Raw genomic sequence first — 13,275 nt, 5'->3', positions numbered from 1 at the left:
ATTGTGTAGAGTTTTAACGAAAGCTTCTTTTTTCTTTTTTTTATTTTGACAGGGTCTCACTCTGTTACCCAGGCTAAAATACAATGGCATGATCACAGCTCACTGTAGCCTCAACCTCCCAGGCCCAAGGAATCTTCCCACCTCAGTCTCCTGAGTAGCTGGAACTACAGGCATGTATCACTACATTCAATTAAAAAAAAAAAAAAAAAAAAAAAAACTTTGTAGAGGTGGGATCTCCCTATGTTGTCCAGGCTGCTCTCAAACTCCTGAGCTCAAGGGATCTGCCCACCTTGGCCTCCCAAAGGGATTACAGGCATGAACCACCATGCCTAACCTATATGTATTTCTCATAAATGTGATATATTTTCTAATAGAGAGTAAGGCGATCCTCACCCTAATTGTCAAAATAAACATACTACCTTTTCTAAAAACAAAGAAAACAACAATAATATCATTATAGAATAATTCTGTTTTCCTCTCAGTAAAAGTGGATGTAAATAAGATACTACAGGAAGACCCTTCTAAAAAGTTAATATTTGAACAGAGACCTGAATAAAATGAAGGTGCACACCACGTAAAATATGCAAGGAGCATTCCAAAAATAAGGAACAAAGTGTACAAAGGACCTGATGTGGAAACAAGCTTGGTGTATTTAAGGCATAGCAAGAGGCCAATTTTGTAAGAGTAGAATAAGAGAGAGACTGAGAGGACCTCAGAAACAAGAAGGTCACTCTGACCTTTCCTTGCCTTTCTGTGTGAAGCATGGTCATAAAGGAATTCTCCGACCTACCTTGTCTAAAAGTCTAAGACCCTAGTTCCGGGGTATGGAATGGTCCTGTCTCATACTCAGAAAGAAAGAATACTACACAGAGAGGCCAACAAGAATCTGAACAAATAGGCCTTGATAAGTTCCTCCCAGTTTAGTAACATTAGATAACATCCTTTTTGTCCAATCAAGTTTCCTGACAACTACCCATTTTTTCTCATCAAACTTGCCATAGAAATACAGTTTTCCCTGGGTCTTTGGGTCTTAATTTTTGAAGGATCCCATATCATATACAACTTTTGATTATATAAATTTGTTATGCTTTTCTTTTGTTATCTGTCTTGTTACAAGAGTGTCAGCTATGAACCTTGCAATGAATGAGAAAAAGATGTTACTTTTTTTCTCTCCTCCAATACCAAAACCTTAATATTCAGTTATATTTAGCTATTCTTGTTTAAAAGGCAAAACTCTGCTAACCCTTTAATGACTGAAGATAAGGCAAATGTGAACTGTCATTCTGCTAATTTAATAAAAGATAATACATTAAAGTAATTCAAATATAGCAATATATCTCTTGAAATGTCTAATTGCTTGAGTGTGTTTGATCGCTATTTTCACAATATATTTCATTTAAAAAATTCCATTACAAAATTAATCAACACCTTTAAAATAACACAACTATTTTATAATCTGTATTTCAACATGAATACAGCAGCATTATGAATATATGCTATTGGTTATGACACGGTTTTTTGGTTTTGAGACAGAGTCTTCCTCTGTTGCCCAGGCTGGAGTGCAGTGGTGTGATCTTGACTCACCGCAACCTCTGCCTCCCAGGTTCAATCAATTCTCCTGCCTTAGCCTCCTGAGTAGCTGGGACTATAGGCACATGCTGCCATGCCCAGCTAATTTTTGTATTTTTAGTAGAGATGAGGTTTCACCATGTTGGTAAGGCTGGTCTTGAACTCCTGACCTCGTGATCCACCCACCTCAGCCTCCAAAAGTGCTAGAATTACAGGTGTGAGCCACTGCACCTGGCCATGACCATGTTTTAACAACATATTTATTCTTTAAGCAAGACAATTTTACTCCTTCATCTTTATCTCCACATTTTTATTTGCCACACATATATATCCAAGTAGAGAATAAATTTAAATTGGCTAAATATTTTTAGTTGATATAACATATTTTCTTTTACTAAAGACAGAGTCTCAACACAATGAAAACGTAGCAATTTCTAATCCAAATAAATGCCTAACAATATTTTGTTATTTTTAAAAACAAGTAAAAAACACCAGGTGATTAACTGAATAACAAAGCTGAGATTAAGTAGGAATATATCTTTGGCACAGGTTGGAATACGAAGCCCATAATCAATCTAGGCTTATATTTTTCAATTAAGTAGAAAAGAAAAAATACATGCTGGACATGGTCGCTCACACCGATAATCTCAGTGCTTTGGGAGGCAGACATGGGAGGATCACATGAGACCAAGCTGGGAAACACAGTAAGACCTGCTTTCTACAAAAAATACAAAATTAGCCAGTTGTTGTGACTCATGCCTATAGTTGCAGCTACTCAGGAGGCTGTGGTAGGAGGATCATTTGAGCTCAGGAGTTCAAGGTTACAGTGATCATGCCACTACATTCCACCTTGGGTGACAGAGTAAGATTGTCCCTTAAAAAAAAAAAGAAAAGAAAAAATATGTAGACTGTGTATCTGTAGGCACATTTTCAATGATCAGAGTCATGTTAGAAATAAAAACCAAATAAACTAAGTTAACATTTTATACAAAAAAAGATATTCTGATAGAATTAATAAATTCATTAATTCAGCAAAAAAGTGCATATGACAAGCTTTATTTATGTGTAAAAAAGAAATAGTTCTCATTACTTTTCTGCATACAAGTTTTCTTCTTAAAAAATAATTTACAAAAGCATATTCTTACTTTCACAATAACTGAACTTTTTCACTAAAATATATACGATCTAATTTTTAGAATGAAATGTAACTAACCTTGTAATTTTGCTTCAATTCCATCTTTATTCAATCCAGATGCAAAACCTGCATGTCATGAAAATTTACAAAGAGTAAAACAGAATGAATTTAATTCATCTTTACAGGCTCAGTTTATACTCCTGTTAACTAGAGAAGAGTAGTCTAATTAAATCTTATATAAGAAAAAATAAACCTCAGCTTACTGAGTTCAAATAAGGCTTAAATATCCATAAAAATAGCAAACAGGAATACCATATTTTAACAACAATGGTATGGAATAAATTCCCAAATGTTTTACATATAGCAAATATCTGCCAAGTGATTAACATGTTTTAATGAACATTCATTATAACATGAATGTTCCAATGAAAACATGTTTGGTAATACAATCATTTTGTGCTACTCACTGAAGTTGAAACTAAACACACCCTTTAACACAACAATTTCACTCCTAGGCACATACCCACAGATACATGTATACATGTGTATCCAAAAACATATATAACAATGTTCACAGCAAGATTATTTAAAATTAATAATTTCCTTTTGTCAAAAGATTTAAATAAATCTAATGAAATATTTTCCATTTACATGACATGAAAGAATAGATAAAGCTAGCCTATGGTATGTAAGTCAGAACAGCATTTACTTCTGGGGGCAAATACTGACAGAGAAGGAGCATAAGGGAACATCTAGAAAATGTTCTATATCTTAATCTGGGCTGTTGTTACATGTGTGTATACACACATATACTTAACATCCTTGACCTGTATACCTATTTGTGCAGTTTACTATAAGTGATCTCTCAATTTAAAAAAGTAACTACAGAAAATAAGGTGACTATGAAAAGGAAGAAATGAAAATTAAAACATGAAAAGATATCAATATTCATATATAATATTGATAAAAACACACAAGTATACATCCTGAAGGAAAGGTTGGAGAAACAAAATATGCATTTTTGAACACTGCTGGTAGGTATATAAACTACTAAAGTAGCAATTTAGCAACAGGTATCAAATTTATAAATGCATATATCCCTTGACACAGGAATTTCATTTCTAGAGATTTATCATACAGATAAGATTCATACATGCAAAAAATGCAGGGATTTTTTTACTGCACTATTTGTAATATCAAACAATTAGAAAAACTATAAATATCCATCAATTGGGGATCACTTAAATGGGTGATACATAAGTAAGTGGAATATTATTTAGCTATTAAAAAAAGCTTCCAGGCAGGCATGGTGGCTTACAGATACAATCCCAGCACTTTGGGAGGGTAAGCCGGGAGGATCATTTGAGCCCAGGAGTTCCAGACCTGCCTGCGTAGCACAGGGAGACCCTGCTTCTACATTTTTTTTTTTTTCAAAAGTTAGCCAAGTGTGCTGGCATGTGCCTGTAGTACCAGCTATTCAGGAGGCTACAGTGAGAAGATCGCTTGAGCCCAGAAGGTTGAAGCTGCAGTAAGCTGTGATCACACCATTGTACTTCAGCCTGGGCAGCAGAGCAACAGCCTGTCTCAAAAAAGCTTCCAAGACATACTAAGAGAAAATGAATACGCAGAAGACTAAACTAATGGAGGTTTAAAAAAATATGCCCACAAGGCCAGGTGCGGTGGCTCATGCCTGTAATCCTAGCATTTTCGGAGGCCAAGGCAGGTGGATCACTTGAGATCAGGAGTTTGAAACCAGCCTGGTCAACATGGCAAAGCCCCATATCTGCTAAAAATACAAAAAAATAGCCAGGTGTGGTGGCACATGCCTGTATTCCCAGCTACTCAGAGATGTAAGGCAGAGAACTGCTTGAAGCTGGGAGGCAGATGTCACAGTGAGCCGAGATTGTGCCACTGCACTCCTGCCTGGGCTACAAAGCGAGACTGTCTCAAAAAAAAATTTTTTTTCCACAAATTATTTGATACTCTGCCCTCTAAGAGATGAACTTAATCCCTGTCACCTTCATATAACCAGGACTCAGTTGAGTTGCTTCTAAAAAACAGAATGAAGCAGAAGTAATGATGTGTGACTTCAGAGACAAAGTGATAAGAAGATACTGCTGCTTCTGATTTAGTCTGTCTCTGTCCCTGTCTCTCTGTCTCTCCCTCTCTGCCTCTCTCTTTCTCTTGGGTCATTCATTCTTAGGAAGGTTGGCTACTATGCTATGAGGAAAGATCCACCTGGCAAAAAAGACTGAGGCCTGCCAACAGCTGTGAAACTGAGGCCTCTACCCTATAGCTCCGCGAGTGAGATAACTTAGAAGTGAACCTTCAAGCCCCAGGAAAGGCTTCAGATGACTGCAGCCCTAGCTAACATCTTGTTGCAATACAGCCTCTGACCCAGAGCCACTTAAGACACTCCCAGATTCCTCACCCATATAAGCTGTGTGAGATAATAAAATCTGGTTGTTTCTAGATGACTTGTTTTGGGGTAATTTGTTACAAAGCAATAGAAAACTAATGCAGTATGCCACCAGTTGTGTTTAAAAGGTGGGAAAATAAAATTACACTTTCTTATTTACTTTTACATGCAAAAAAAATTATATAAAAAAGGGTATACTAATGATTACAGAACTAGGGGAGGGAAAGGGGAGATGGGGAATTGAACAACTGTGTGGGTGGGAATACGTATGGAAGACTTTTAGCTGTATATATTCCTTTACTTTATGATTTCTGAGCTAAGTAAATATATTACCTAGTTGAAAAACAAATTTTTAAGTGATATGAATATTTATACAGATATTCTTTTAATATAGGCTTATTATTTTTTTTTTTTTTTGAGACGGAGTTTCACTCGTAACTGAGGCTGGAGTGCAATGGTGCGATCTTGGCTTACCGCAACCTCCACCTCCTGGGTTCAGGCAATTCTCCTGCCTCAGCCTCCTGAGTAGCTGGGATTACAGGCACATGCCACCATGCCCAGCTAACTTTTTGTATTTTTAGTAGAGACGGGGTTTCACCGTGTTGACCAGGATGGTCTCGATCTCTTGACCTCGTGATCCACCCGCCTCGGCCTCCCAAAGTGCTGGGATTACAAGCTTGAGCCACTGTGCCCGGCCCAATATAGGCTTATATTAATTCATCTTTGAGATCTGAAAGTTTTGAACCTCTTGCATTAGAATGATACTGTAATGAGTTAGGCTTTAATCTGGTACTCAACAACTCCAGGTATAGGTTAAAATAACCTATACCACATGAAAAAACCTCTGGTAGCCACATAACCAGATGTGGGTTAGCTTTAGAAGCAAGATGAAAATTGCAGCAGCAAAAATAGTACTATATACTTTCATTTCTTATAAATTAAAAACTAAACAGTCATAAAACTCAGAATAAGTGAGCAGTTGAACACCAAATACAGACAAAATTCAAAACTTTTTATAACTTTAACTTATTTTCAATGATTTATTCATTTCTGTTTTTATCAGAGCTGAACTTTTTTCTACTAGGTTTATTTTTAATGGTGCTGATTTCAAAAGTTATTGAAACACTAAAAGTAAAACAGATAAAAATTTCTCAGTTTGCCTACTATTGTCTCTAAATGTATTTGGGACTGTTGGTACCTTTTATTTTTATTTTCTATTAGTTTCTGTAATCTATCTATTCTGTAACTTATTAATATAAATACAGGCCTAGCTGGCTTGAAAAAATTACTACTTTTCCAAGTCAAAGTAACAAACCGTAATGAGATGGATTTTTCAAGGCTCTGATATAAAGCAAAGTTGATCGTATCCATTCCAAAGCAATATTCACATCCGTGATGGTATGCAGTACTATTTCTGCATTTAAATGCTCAATAAGATGTCTGTGCAAACTAATGAAAAAAAACTTTGCATTACAAATATGCATTTCAATGCCATAACTCAAACTTTTCAAAGTTAATAATATATAATATACCCATTGCTACTTTACTAATTCATGAAATATAACTTAATTTCCAAAAACATAAAAGAAGAGCTTAAAAAGTCAGTTCAACTTTTTAAAAGGCTTCAGATATATCTCTCTACTCTATGGCTATAGAAGACAGACTATTGCTTTAACAAAAGTTAAAGCATAAATTATATCCTACTTTCTCCAAAACAGAATACATTAAATACCTTACTAATAGGTCCCAGACTGCCTCTATTATTAAATTAAAATAAGATGTGAAAATGACACTTCTCCTCTATTACAAATTAGGGTTATAAACAAGAATACATGCTTGCCAAGAAATACCACTGAATAAAACTACTACCTTTTAAAAAAATATATAAACTTTCTAGTTAAATTGTTGAAAACTTTCCAGAAGATGGCCTTAAAAAAAAAATCTCCAAACCAAATTTTCTTTTGATATTTTAAAAGGAAATAAAATAAGCTATATTAGCATCAGTATCTTTTTGGAACATTTTCTGTATTACCTGCTTTCTACAGTGTCTCTACAAGCTAACATCTGAATGTATTTGTCTCTTGTACTTGATCGAGTCATGATAACTGCAGTGGCTGTAGTGTCAAACTGGGGAAAAAAAAAACAGGGACATTTAGTGAAGAAGAGCACATCTTGGTACCAGTCCTCTGCAATAACTCGAGACTTTAATTGTATATTAAATAGTCTCTCACTAATATTACTTTTAGCCTGATATAATTACGACATGCTAATCAAAAAATATCAAAAATGGCTTTTTGTTTTTATCATGTTTTTAAGTATAAAAAGCAAAGTTATTGTCACTTACTTGAGGTCGACCAGCTCTACCAATCATCTGTAGAATATCTGTTTCACTGTACTCTTGAAACAGTCCTCCAGCATAATGCATTGTAGATTTTATAACTACTAGGTGAGCAGGCAAATTTACTCCCATAGCTAAAGTACTGGTAGTAACTGCATCAGATTAAGACATAGTAATTTCAATCCATTTAACTTTATTGCTTCAGAAAGACTTTTTTAAATAAAAGACATTCTTATAAATATAATAAAAACTCATATATAAGAAATTTAGAAAAGAAAAAAGAACATTACAAGCTAAAATAGTAACACACCTTAAATCCAAAAACCTATTAAATTATTGTTTTTCAAATTACACTATGTTCAGTAATATGATAAACAACTAAATACTGCCAGAGAATTTACTGTGGCATCTACATGCATAGGTTAACCACTTAATTTTAGATTATCAGAAGAAAAGCAGAAACAAGCAGTATACTCGAGATTTTTCTTTTCTTCCTCTTAGAAATAATTTTCCAAAATATTTTATAGTATCCACAAAAAATATGTTTTACTTACAAAGAACTGGTAAATCTCCAACACTAAAAGCTCCCTCAACTACTTTTCTATCTGACAGCTCCATACCAGCATGATGATAAGCAGCGCCATCTTTTAAGATATCTGTAGCAGAAATGTATCACCTGTTACTATTAATATTTCATCAATAATTGTCACCTTTTATCTATATGTGAAAACGCTATTCAAAAATTATCTCTAAACCTACCTCTCAGTTTTGAATCTCTTACAGAATATGCATACTTCTGTAACCTATTTAAAAATATCATAAAATTATTGGGTTACTCCTAGTAACATTAGAGAACTCTGAAATGTTTTTATTAATTATTTTAAAACAAGAGATAATCAAAAAATTTTCTCAATATCAATATCTGAAAACTATCTTTAAGAAGTAGAAAATATCTAAGTTTCATATTCAAAAGTCCCTAAACTTATCAGCTATAATATTAAAGCTCACTTTTAAACCAAGAATTTGGAAAACTCATTTTCCACAAGAAAAAAACATAATTGGTGATTTGAGTTAGATATAAGTCTACTCTCATAATTTCTCTAAAAAATTCTGTAGAAAGTAACAATTTCTAAAACTACTATATCACAAGTAAGCCAAACAAAACAAAACAAAACAAACATGGTAATAAACAATAGTTGTTTGCAGTGCTGTGAGACATGGTATTTAAGAAAACTAGGTTGGGAGGAAGCAAGATGATCGACTAGAGATGCCTAATGCTCATCCTCCTCCCCCAAAAAGGAGCAAAACAATGAATAAACAACTTAACTACATTTTGACCAGACTGACTAAAGGAAAGTGCCTCTCTATAAATTTGAAACAGATTATTATTCTACCAGTTGTGCAGACATCAATACAGAGACACAGGAAACATATAAAAAAAAAATGCATACACACACAAGAAACACAACACCCCCAAATGAACACAATAATTCTCCAGTAACTGATTCCAAAAAAGCCAGAAATTTTTAAATTGCCTAAAAAGGAATTCAAAGTAATGATTCTAAGGAAACTCAATGAGATACAAGAGAATACAGATATACAGTGCAATGAAATCAGGAAAACAATTCATTATCTGCAAAGGAAAGTCATTCAAAAAGAACCAAACAGAAATCTTGGAGCTAAAGAATTAAATTAATAAAATAAAAAACAGAGAGCTTCAACAGCAAACCAGAACAAGCAGAATAAAGAATCTGTGAAATAAAGTTAGGTTTCTGAAATAGCCTAGTCAGAGGGAAAAAAAAGAAAATAATAAAAAAGAGTGAAGAAAGCCCATAGGACTTATGGGACACCATTAAACAAACAAGTATTCATATTATGGGGGTTCCAGAAGGAGAATAATAAGGAAAGGGCATAGAAAGTTTATTTAACAAAATAATTGCTGAAAACTTCCCAAGTCTTGGGAGATATGTGGACATCCAGTTCCATAAATCTCAAAATCCCCAAAAATGTTCAAACCCAAAAAGGTCCTCATTGAGGCACACTATAATCAAAATACCAAAAGTCAAAGACAAAAAGAGCATTTTAAAAGCAGTTAGAGAAAAGTGTCAAGTGATTTATAGGGGAATCTCCATTAGACTATCAGTGGATTTCTCAGCAGACACCTTGCAGGCCAGGAGGGAATGAGATGATATACTTGAAGTCCTAAAAGAAGACAATATTGCCAGTCAACAAGACCACATAAAGCAAAGCTGTTCATCAGAAATGAGGAGAAATAAAGTCTCTGCCATATAAATAAAAGCTGAGGAAATTCACCAATAGACCTGCCTTGTAAGAAATGATTAAAGCAGTTATTTTACTAGAGACAAAAGAATAATAATTAGTATCATGAAAACCTATGAAAGCATAAAACACACTGGTAGAGGTAAATACATAGTCAAATTAAAAATGTGCAACTACCGTAATAGTGGTGTGTAGGTCTTTCAAATCTCTAATATGAAGGTAAAAAGCCAAAATGGTCAAAAATAGAGCTACAATGAATGGTTAAGGAATACTAAATATAAAAAGATGTAAACTGTGTCAACAAACATAAATTATGGTGAAAGGGCAAAAATGTAGAGTATTTGTATGTGACTGTGACTGAGGTTCAGTTGTTACCAGGTTAAAATAGTCTATTACAACTATAAGATATTTTATGTAAGCCTTGTGGTAACTGCAAAGCAAAAAGCTACAGGAGATACAAATGAGAAAGGAAAGGAATCAAAGCTCAGCACTACAGAAAAATGACAAATCACAAACTTACATAACAAAAGGAAGAAAGGAACAACAGATCTACCAAACTGGAAAACAATTAAAATAGCAGGAGTAAGTCCTTATCTATCAATGAATCAAATTCTGAAGGTAAATGAATCAAATTCTCCAGTCAAGACACAGAGTGTCTAAATTGATAGAAAAGAAACAAAAACAAGATCTAACTATATGCTGCCTACCAGAGATCCAACCATCCTAGCTAAGAACACAGGCTGAAAGTGAAGGGGTAGAAGAAAACATTCTATATAAACAGTAACCAAAAGAGAGCCGGGTGGCTATTCTTACATAAGATAAAACAGACTTCAAGTCAAAAACTGTTACAAGAGGCAAAGAAGGTCATAATTTGATGATAAAGGGGTCACTTCATTAAGAGCGCATAGGAATTGTAAATATATAACCACCCAACGCTGAAGCACTTGAATTTGAATCAGGAAGAAATACAAAGCTTAAACAGACCAATAACACATAATAAGACTAAAGTAGTAATGAAAATCTTCCAACAAGGAAAAGCCGAGAACCAGATGGCATCACAATTGAATTCTATCAAACATTCTAAGAAGAATTATTACCAATACTTCATAAACTATTCCCAAAAAATAGAGCTAGAAGGAATACTTCCAAACATATTTTTTGAGGCTACTATCACTTTGATACCTAGGCCACATAAAGACACTGCAAGAAAACTATAGGCCAGTTATCTCTGATGAACACTGATACAAAAATTCTCAAAAAAATATAAGCAAACTTAATTCAACAACACATCAAAAAAGATTATACATCATGGCCAAGTGGATTTATTCCTGGCAAGCAAGGCTGGTTTAATACATGCAAATCAACCACTGTGAAATACCACATTATAAATGAAAGATAAAAAACACAAGATCATCTCAATTGGTGCAGAAAAAGCATTTGACAATTCAACATCCTTTCTTGATAAAATTTTTTAACATACAGGCATATAAGGAAAACTTCTCAACTAACATAACAAAGGCCATTTATGAAAAACCCATAGCCAACATCATCATCAATGGGAAACAACTGAAAGCTTTTCCACTAAGATACAGCACAAGGCAAGGATGCCCACTTTCACCACTTCTACTCAACATAGTACTGGAAGTGCTAGTAAGACCAATCAGATAAGAAAAAAAAAAAAGAGAGAGAATTCAAATTCGAAAGGAAGAAGTAAAATTATCTTTATTTGCAGAAAACATTATCTTACACGTAAAAAAACTCAGACTCATTAAAAAAACTGTTAGAACTAATAATTCAGTGAAGTTGGAGGATTCAAAATCAACATACAGAGATTAGTAGCATTTTTAAATACAAATAATCTAGCTGAAAAAGAAATCTAGAAAACAATCTAGATCCTATTTATAATAGCATCAAAAAATAAAATGCTTGCGAATAAATTTAATTAAGGAGGTAAAGTACACTGAAAGCTACAAAACAATGGTGACAGAAATTGAAGACAAAAATAAATGGAAAGATATCCTGTGCTCATGAATTGAAAGAATTAATATTGTTAAAATGCCCATACTACCCAAAGCAGTAGAGATTCAATAAAATCTCTATCAGAATTCCAGTGGCATCGTTCACAGAAATAGAAAAAAAAAATCATAAAATCAGTATGGATATACAATAAACCCTGAATAGCAACAGCAAAACTGAGAAGAGAAAGTTGGAGGTACACTTTCTGATTTAAAATTACACTACAGGCCAAGCATGGTGGCTTACACCTGTAATCTTAGCACTTGGGGAGGCTGAGGCGGGCAGATTATGAAGTCAGGAGATCAAGACCATCCTGGCTAACACGGTGAAACCCCGTCTCTACTAAAAATAAAAAATATTAGCCAAACATGGTGACACATGCCTGTATTCCCAGCTACTCGGGAGGCTGAGACAGGAGAATCACTTGAACCTGGAAGGCAGAGGTTGCAGTGAGCTGAGATTGCGCCACTGCACACAGCCTGGGTAATAGCACAAGACTCCATCTCAAAAAAAAAAAAAAAAAAAAAAATTATACTACAAACCTGGACTAACCAAAACAATACAGCACTCGTATAGTAACAGAAACACAGACAAATGGAACAGAACAGAGAACCCAGAAATAAGTCCAAACATATACAGTTTTCCATCAGGGCACCAAGAAAAATGGGAAAACAATAGTTTCTTCCATAAATGAGGCTGGAAAAATAATTTCCATATGCAAAAGAATAAAACTGTACCCTTATCTTATATCATACACAAAATCAACTAAAAGATCGACAAAAGATCTAAATATAAGACCTGAAACCACAGAACTTCTAGAAAAGAACATAGGGGCAAAGCACCTTGATATTGGCCTTGGCGATGAAATTTTGGGATATCATACCCAAAGCAAAAATAAATAAATGGGAATACATTAAAGTAAAAAGCTTCTGCAAAGCAAAGGAAGCAATCATCAAAATAAAAAGACAATCTATGGACTAGAAAAAAAAATCTGGAAACCACATATCTGATAAGGGGTTAATATCCAAAATTTATAAAGAACTCTTACAAATTAATAGCATTAAAAAGCCAATTTAAAAGTCAGCAAATGATCTGAAAGAACAATTCTTTTTTTTTTTTTTTTTTCCTTTTTTTCTTTTTTGAGACGGAGTTTCGCTCTTGTCACCCAGGCTGGAGTGCAATGGCGCGATCTCAGCTCACCGCAACCTCCACCTCCTGGGCTCAGGCAATTCTCCTGCCTCAGCCTCCTGAGTAGCTGGGATTACAGGCACACGCCACCACGCCCAGCTAGTTTTTTGTATTTTTAGTAGAGACGGGGTTTCACCATGTTGACCAGGATGGTCTTGATCTCTCGACCTCGTGATCCACCTGCCTCGGCCTCCCAAAGTGCTGGGATTACAGGCTTGAGCCACCGCGCCCGGCCTGAAAGAACAATTCTCCAAAGAAAACATAAAAATAGATCCATCCATGATAGCCTATTAAAAGTAGCTGCAGCCTACAACACTCACAGAGAGGAAT

At 34.5% G+C, this 13,275-nt stretch overlaps 1 protein-coding gene across 3 annotated transcripts in view; it reads right to left on the bottom strand.

Annotated features, from left to right (window-relative positions):
- Positions 1–13,268, bottom strand: part of LOC141580350 (putative ATP-dependent DNA helicase HFM1) — a 113,228-nt gene extending 99,960 nt beyond the window's left edge. For all 3 annotated transcript variants that reach the window (XM_074381444.1, XM_074381445.1, XM_074381446.1), the window contains exons 1-6: positions 8,221–13,268; positions 8,016–8,117; positions 7,468–7,613; positions 7,156–7,250; positions 6,439–6,572; positions 2,783–2,830 (exon numbers count right to left, since the gene is read on the bottom strand). In XM_074381444.1, coding sequence (XP_074237545.1) covers positions 2,783–2,830; positions 6,439–6,572; positions 7,156–7,250; positions 7,468–7,613; positions 8,016–8,117; positions 8,221–8,281 — 586 coding nt within the window. In that variant the 5' untranslated portion in view covers positions 8,282–13,268. The remainder of the gene's footprint in view (positions 1–2,782; positions 2,831–6,438; positions 6,573–7,155; positions 7,251–7,467; positions 7,614–8,015; positions 8,118–8,220) is intronic.
- Positions 13,269–13,275: the final 7 nt, after the last annotated feature.

The sequence above is a fragment of the Saimiri boliviensis genome, chromosome 11 (genome assembly GCF_048565385.1).
Source record: "Saimiri boliviensis isolate mSaiBol1 chromosome 11, mSaiBol1.pri, whole genome shotgun sequence".
In the NCBI taxonomy this organism is placed as follows: Eukaryota; Metazoa; Chordata; class Mammalia; order Primates; family Cebidae; genus Saimiri; species Saimiri boliviensis.
This window is presented reverse-complemented; position numbering and strand designations above follow the sequence as displayed.